The sequence below is a fragment of the Priapulus caudatus genome, unplaced genomic scaffold (genome assembly GCF_000485595.1).
Source record: "Priapulus caudatus unplaced genomic scaffold, Priapulus_caudatus-5.0.1 Scaffold500, whole genome shotgun sequence".
Classification (NCBI taxonomy): Eukaryota; Metazoa; Priapulida; class Priapulimorpha; order Priapulimorphida; family Priapulidae; genus Priapulus; species Priapulus caudatus.
Genome location: NW_014577561.1, coordinates 52280 through 60535, shown reverse-complemented (window position 1 = coordinate 60535; position 8256 = coordinate 52280). Strand labels below are relative to the sequence as shown.

The window sequence follows — 8256 nt, the reverse complement described above, 5'->3', positions numbered from 1 at the left end:
TATTATAGTTATTGCCAATAATTTATCATTGCAGTGGTTATTGTTTATGGATCCTGCTATATTTTAGTTTGAACTTTTATTTTTGGACTCCTTCAGTTTGGCCAGAGAATATAAGTAAGCTATGACTGTGTTCATGCATCAATCGGTGTATGTTTCTTGGATGTTTGCGTTGACTAAAAAACAACAAGATTCTCAGCGATAGTACCAGCCTAAGCAGGAAGGTTATCCCTCGATTAAAGTTCAAATTTCTAGCCCATAAAGATTTAGGATATATAGTGAAGCATGGTTAGTGTGCATCTTCTCGGTTTTCAGTTATTAGCTCAGCTGACGAGGTCAGATGCAGCTTGTAGAATCGCATGAATGTCCGTCCGTCGTCTGTCCGTGCGTCAACAGTTATGGCACAATCTTTATTAGCAGTTCAGAGATTCATCAAAGATGCTATCTGTTTTTGTTTTTGCAGGTATTGTGGGGAAGCTGGCTGTGATTGGTCAACACAGCCGCTTCTTCTTTTGCCGGCGCATACGGATACTGGGAATGTGTTTAAGCTGATCGGTGAGAAGTATGGTCCACTTGACGTCGCAACGATACCCATAGGAGGTTACGAGCCTACGTAAGCAAGCCCCGTGAGATCATAGCATCATAATCGTAGCTGCTATCTGTAGACAAATACATACCCGCTTGGAAAATACATGAAAACATTTCATGTTTCCTTTTATATGTCTCATATATGTGTCCTGTATATGTATATGTTTATTATGTATATGTATTATTATATATATACATATTATATTATATATATGTACAGACATATTATACATGTCTCGATGTATATTGCTGAATATGTATTGTATATGTATAAGCATAATGTATCTGTATATAGTATAAGTTATATGTATAATGTATGAATATGCTCATATATATTTAGTCTAATATGTATATATGTATATTGTATACTAAGAATGTGCTCATATATATAGGTATAAATATATAATATGTGTATATATATTAAGTATAAAAATGTCTCATGCGGCAATATGTCTCAATTGAGTCAAATCGTGTACACACGTTAATTAATTTAAGTGTTAATTCGGATAATATGATCATCATTTTTAATTTATAATCATTAAATGTTACCATATATATGAAAAATAAAGATTAACAGAAATTTAAGTAATAGTGGTGTCATTAATCATATTACAATATTATTATTATTATACGTTATTATATATCATTATCTTTATTGTCTTGTTTTAGTCGCGTACATGTGTCCCAGCACATCAATCCAGAAGAAGCCGTAAATATCCACATGATATCAGAGCAAAGCAGTCGGCCGCAATCCTCTGGGGTACCTTTAATTTTAGCAACGAGGTAGGCCTACATATAGCAATGTGTGATCATACAAGATTTTATATAAGTGCCGTTTCGTCTTTATGGCTTTACAACTGATTATGAATTTATCCAATTAATTTTACCAACGAGAGTACATATAGGCAATGTGGTGATTATATGTGAGTTTACTAGCATGCTGTTCTCTTCTTAACGGCTTTACAACTGATTATGAATTTATCCAATTAATTTTACCAACGCGGTGCATATAGCAATGTGTGATCCTACGTGATTTTTACTAGCGCTGTCTCTTCTTTCGGTTTATATCCGCTTATAAATTCGATCGCCAACAGCGACAGGAGTACGTTAAATTATTAAAACAGCAGACTAATTATTGAAATTATGACGACAACGATTGATGATGATGCAAGGACATCACAAGAACATTACGTGCAGTTTACCATCACATAACTGCATATATAGCATCTTCACTGACACCACCCCTGACACAGTTAAAATTATTTAAGTTAAATAAATAACAGTTAAATGAATAACAGTTAATGATATAACAGTTAAACGACTTAAGTTAAATGGCTTAAATGAGTTGAGTGAGATGACGGAATCGATCGCTGACCTGACTGCCTTGTGTTTTTTCCCCGCAGCGTACGACAGCCGGTGAAGGCTTGCACGCGGCTCGCGCTGACAAACTGGACGACGCGACGTCGTTCATCGAGCTGAAACACGGAGAGACGAAAAAAACCATTTCTCGTCACGGCGGAAATACGGAAGTCCGGCCTCTACACCGCGTACGCGACAGAAGACGCAGATGAGAGGAATCCCCGACGAATGGCGTCCCTCTCTCAAGCATTAACGAGGCGAATCGTTAGCGTCCCCTCTCTGAAGCGTTAACGAGCGAATCGTTAGCGTCCCTCTCTGAAGCGTTAGTTTGTTAACGAGCGAGTCGTTAGCGTCCCCTCTCTAAAGCGTAGTTTGTTAACGAGCGAGTCGTTAGCGTCCCCTCTCCGAAGCGTTAGTTTGTTAACGAGCGAATCGTTAGCGTCCCCTCTCTGAAGAGTTAGTTCTTTAACAAGCGAATCGTTAGCGTTCCCTCTCTGAAGAGTTAGTTCGTTAACGAGTGAAACGTTAGCGTTCCCTCTCTAAAAGTTAGTTTGTTAACGAGCGAACGTTAGCGTCCCCTCTCTAAAAGTTTAGTTTGTTAAAAAGCGAATCGTTAACGTCCTGTCTCTGAAGAGTTAGTTCGTTAACGAGCGAATCATCTATTCCGCTCTGTGAAGCCTTAACGAGCGAATCGTCTATTCCGCTCTGTGAGGCCTTAACGAGCGAATCGTCTATTCTGCTCTGTGAAGGTTTAACGAGCGAATTGTCTATTCCGCTCTGTGAAGCCATAACGAGCTAATCCCGTCCCCTCTCTGAAGCGATAATTATATATAACGAGCGAATCGTCTTGTCACGCCGTCAACTTATGCTGGGTCTACACTACCGACTTTGTGTTGGCGAATTGGCGAGTTGGACCAACTTCCCAATTTGGCAACTCCGAGCGTTGAACGTGTTAAATGACATTTACGTAGATCTGTAATCAGACGCAATTCATAAATATAGAAAATTGGTATATCAAAGTTCTGGGTGTGATACGGGCAAACTGTGAATATAAGTCTAAGGTCTCTGTCTTTTATATGCTAAGAGTGTCAGGAAATATATCTTTGCAACATTATCTTTGCAACTGACTTTATCTACGTGTGTGCGTGTGCAGACCTCACTAGATAGCCAGCAGTCCTTTCTAAAATCATTGGAGGACAAGGGCAGACAGCTACTGCAGTGGCTGCAAAAGATGGAAAAGACTCTGATCACAGCATCAGAACCGAAGGACACTCTGGACAGCAAACGCAAAGCTCTACACAACGTCAAGGTGAAGTCAAATATCTATTTGTTCAAAGATTTTTTAGAGATATTTTCATTGTGTGTGCGATATCTGTGAGCAGATGAGTCGGTACGTGACACTGCTTTGTTCATATAGAGCATCCATGAGACAGTGCTGTCAGAGCAGACGGCGATAGCAGAAGACTACGTGGAACAAGTGATGCAGGCTGGCAGTGAACAGTTGTCTGATCTAGCCAGCACACTGATGGACAAATATACCGCAGTAGTGCAGAAGTGCCAGGTGAGATCATTGCGTTTGGCCCTGCGGAGGCGAGTTGCGCCAACTTTAGTTGTATCTTTGTTTTTATTTCAGTTTCACAAAGTGAGCTTGAAGCAATGCCACAAGCATCAATTTTTAGAAATATTTCTGAAATAACAACTGCCTAAGGTGGTTACGTTTAAGATAGAGAATATAGTACATTGAGCTACGTGTATATATAGATGCCGAACACTCGTTTTTGTAGTACCTTAGTAGTTAAAAGCTTTCTGTCATCAATCTCATATACACATGACAGAGAAGAATGATTTAATTGAAGATTTTTTTGCTTTGGTTATAAGGCCCCATGAACGCACACATATGTTTGCAGTAGCAGTGCGAGGAATGGCAAAGCAATATGATTTGTCGTTGATCTTTGTAGAATCACGAGCAATGCTGCATGGATATAGTGGAGGATCACGTGCAGTATACCACCTGCAGACACAACTGTGAGCTGTGGATGTCAGACATGCATGACCACATAGTCGCCTGTGAGCATCCAGCACCAGGCCTGAATGGGGTGCAGGAATCACTGGACAAACTAAAGGTGAGGTGGCAGAAGAACAGCTATGAATTTAGTGTTACTTTGCATGTGATAAATAATATTACTAATTATTGTATAATCAGGAATTTTGGAAAATAATAATTGCACCACATTAAATACATATCACAATGGGAGCATCTGTCTATTGATGATAATTCTCATAGGATGCACTTCATCATGATATTTTCACAGGTAAAATTTTACTCAGTTATGTACATTAAACCATAAAATTACTATGGTAGTACATAATTACCATGTGTTTCACATAATACCTAGGAGCTGTGCGCATCTGTGGAGAGTGGAGGTGCCACTCTACAGGAGGTCGAAATGGCAGCAGATAAGGTTCTGCCCAACACGGCATCACACAAGCAGGAGGCCGTCAAGTCAGAGATGTCACGTCTAAAAGACAAGTACACGGAGCTGAGCAACACTGCTACTGAGGTTACACAGACGCTAGGTAGGTGACGATTTATAGCTAGCCATTGATAGATGGTTACTTCATCAGAGATTTATACATACATGTGTAAAACTGTTGAATTATGCTGGTCTCAGTGTGTAATGATGATGCCATCACCGGTACGTATCATTAGAGGTCTTCTATTTGGGTGTGTTCACCCTGCCCATATATTTCTATTTAATTTGTAACGGTTTTAGAAAAACATTCAGTCTCTGCTGTAAATATTTTAACAGCATATAGAGGTCATTCTGTTACCGTATAAGACGTACATTGTGGCGCTGATGATTATTTGTAATTGATGTGGCATTCCAGAATTGAGAAAACAGCAGTGGGTTACCTTTACCACAATATACGAGTCATTCAGTCAGTGGTTGGCAAGCCAGGAATTGAATGCCAGCAAGTGGGGCGAGTTGCGTTCTACGCTGGAGGAAAAGAAACAGCTGGTAACAACACTGCACAATGCGATAAACGAAATCGAGCAACAAGCTGAGCAATTGGCTGAGGTTAAGAATGCTGCAGCCGCCTTCCCCGAGGAACGAACGGTTACGACACAGGTATATGTTATCACTTTTCACTTCTCTCATTTATGTTCCCTCCTCACTGACTTCTGTTTCTGCTGTGAATCTGATGCAGTGTAACAATTATGTAAATCTTGCAAACTGGTAATATTTTGGAGAACGATTCATTTCTGTTCAATCCCGCTCAGCCCTGTAATATTAACTAAATCCAAAGCAATACATCATTGTCTTGTTAAAAATTTCAAAATCTTCCTTGATCCATGATACTCACTAGATGTTGATTCTCTACTAAATAGGAAATAAAATAGGACAAAATAGGATGTAATAATGCAGGACTAAGAATGCTAAATAGGACTGTTTCAATGCTGTATTGTTTTCGTCGAGAATGTGGATGACCTGCAAACAATTAAATATAAAAGCGACTCGTGTTTGGTAGATGACTCGCGCCAGCACTCATTATGAGAAGCTGACGGACACAGCCCAGCAGCTGCTGCAGACGAGTGAGACGCGAGCAGACGAACACGATGCCTACCGCGTGACGTTCGGTGCGTGCCGGCAAGCACTGCAATCAGCAGTAGATCAGCTCGCTAAGAGCAAGGATGTCACGGGAGGCAAGGACACGCTACATGAGAAGTTGTCAGTAGTTGAGGTAGGTTTGGACTCATCGTTGCGTGCTGTCACGTACAAGATACAGGATAATTGAATAATTTCATTGGTTCTCTGTAGTTCACATAAAAAAGACCTGAGGAAGTCTTATCGGAGAGATGGACGAAAAGTTCGTCGTTGTAAGTATTTATAACTTATTATGGATCTAACTGAGATAAACTTTATTTTTATAAAGATACAGGATACTTTACAGATTACAGGATTTAACAGGATTTTCTTACAGGGTAGTTTGCAGTTGATTTACTTTGTCTGTTGTTAAGACTGTCGGTCTGTTGTGAAGTGTCACTCAATTATATTTATTCGTGACTTACCTTGAGGTAAATCACGGCTGCAGTTAGAAAGAAGGTTAGTTGTTTGCAGTTCTGCTACGGTGATACCTAGTTATTCTCAGTCTCATACTTTACGGATATTTTTTCCCTCAGGCTTTGGAGCAGGATAAGCCTTCCCTTCAGGATGCGGTTAACGACACCGTCAGTCAGGGTGACAAGGTCATCACGAATACAACTCATGATGGCCAGGAGATCATCCAGAAAAAACTAGCCGAGCTAAAGACAATGTGGTCTACTTACTGCAGCACTATTATTGAGAAAAAGGTGATTTTTGTGACTCATTCGACAGTCTTTATCTCTCTCACATTGGACCAACTTCCCAATTCGGCAACTCCGAGTTGGCGAAAATAGAACGTGTTCTAATCTCCCAACTAGTTGCTATCGATCGGTTGGTCGCACAACTTTTGCGTTTACACTGACGATTATTGGCGAATTGGCGAATTGGACCAACTTCCCAACTATACAACCGAGACTTTGTGTTGGCAAAGAAGGTCCGGATTCGTTACCGATGCTACGGACAGGAAAATTTTCATCTCTCCGTCTTTCAGCTTGGTGAACGACGTCGCGTCGGCCAGTTTGTCAGCACGAGCCGCGTGCAAGTCCTTCACCGGTTGGTCGTACGGCTGCAGGGCAAAAAAACACAAGGCAGTCAGGTCAGCGATCGACTCCGTCATCTCACTAAACTCATTTAACTCATTTAACTTAAGTCGTTTAACTGTTATTCATTTAAGTGTTATTCATTTAACTTAAAAATCATTTAAGTAAACAGTAAAACCAATTGAGTACGCTGCATTCGTGCGCACGCGCAAACAACCGTAAACAATTTCCAAATTCGCAGATATGCCTACAGAGAAAGTAAAGCTGGGTTTACACTATCTAGACAATTCACTCGTTAAGGCTTCACAGAGCGGAATAGACGATTCGCTCGTTAAGGCTTCACAGAGCGGAATAGATGATTCGCTCGTTAACGAACTAACTCTTCAGAGAGGGGACGCTAATGATTCGCACGTTAACAAACTAACTCTTTAGAGAGGGGACGCTAACGATTCGCTCGTTAACGAACTAACTCTTCAGAGAGGAAACGCTAACGATTCGCTCGTTAACAAACTAATGCTTTAGAGGGGGCGCTAACGATTCGCTCGTTAACGCTTCAGCGAGGGGACGCTAACGATTCGCTCGTTAACGCTTCAGAGAGGGGACGCTAACGATTCGCTCGTTAATGCTTCAGAGAGGGGACGCCATTCGTCGGGGATTCCTCTTATCTGCGTCTTCTGTCGGCATACGCGCGGTGAGGATTCCGCTCTGTGAAGCCATAACGGGCGAATCCCGTCCCCTCCCTGAAGCGATAATTATATATAACGAGCGAATCGTCTTGTTACGCCGTCAACTTAAGCTGGGTCTACACTGCCGACTTTGTGTTGGCGAATTGGCGAGTTGGACCAATTTCCCAATTCGGCAACTCTGAGTTGGCGAAAATAGAACGTGTTCTAATCTCCCAACTAGTTGCTATCGATCAGTTGGTCGCACAACTTTTGCGTTTACACTGCCGATTATCGGTTGTATAGTTGGGAAGTTGGTCCAATTCGCCAATTCGCCAATTAGGGGAATGGCGTGGATTTTGAGTGTAGACGAATTGGGTGTAGGCCAACTGGGAGTTTTGCTATAGACGAAATGGGAATTTTGCCGTAGGCGAAATGATGAAGTTACACCTCCTCCCGGGTCCACACCTCCACAGTAAAAGCAAATGAGTACGCTGCATTCGTGCGCACGCGCAAACAACCGTAAACAATTTCCGAATTCGCAGATATGCCTACAGAGAAAGTAAAGCTGGGTTTACACTACCGACTTTGTGTTGGAATTTTGTCTACCATTTTACATCTTTACAACTGATTATGAATTTATCCAATTAATTTTAGCAACTAGGTGCATATAGCAATGTGTGATTATATGTGAGTTTACTAGCATGTTGTTCTCTCCTTAACGGCTTTATATTCAATTATGAATTCATCCAATTAATTTGAGCAACGAGGTGCATATAGCAATGTGTGATCCTACGTGATTTTACTACCATGCTGTCTCTTCTTTCTGGCTTTATATCCGATTATAAATTCCGATCGCCAACAGCGACAGGAGTACGTTAAATTATTAAAACAGCAGTAAATTATTGAAATTATGACGACGACGATGATGATGATGATGCAAGGACATCACAGAACATTACA

General features: G+C 41.0%; 1 protein-coding gene across 1 annotated transcript in view; it reads left to right on the top strand.

The window, feature by feature from the left end:
* The window catches only part of LOC106811055 (nesprin-1-like), an 11320-nt gene that overhangs the window by 1491 nt on the left and 1573 nt on the right, over positions 1 to 8256 (top strand). The window contains exons 2-8 of the mRNA XM_014814577.1: positions 3098 to 3253; positions 3362 to 3505; positions 3903 to 4067; positions 4341 to 4521; positions 4834 to 5075; positions 5476 to 5688; positions 6128 to 6298. Coding sequence (XP_014670063.1) covers positions 3098 to 3253; positions 3362 to 3505; positions 3903 to 4067; positions 4341 to 4521; positions 4834 to 5075; positions 5476 to 5688; positions 6128 to 6298 — 1272 coding nt within the window. The remainder of the gene's footprint in view (positions 1 to 3097; positions 3254 to 3361; positions 3506 to 3902; positions 4068 to 4340; positions 4522 to 4833; positions 5076 to 5475; positions 5689 to 6127; positions 6299 to 8256) is intronic.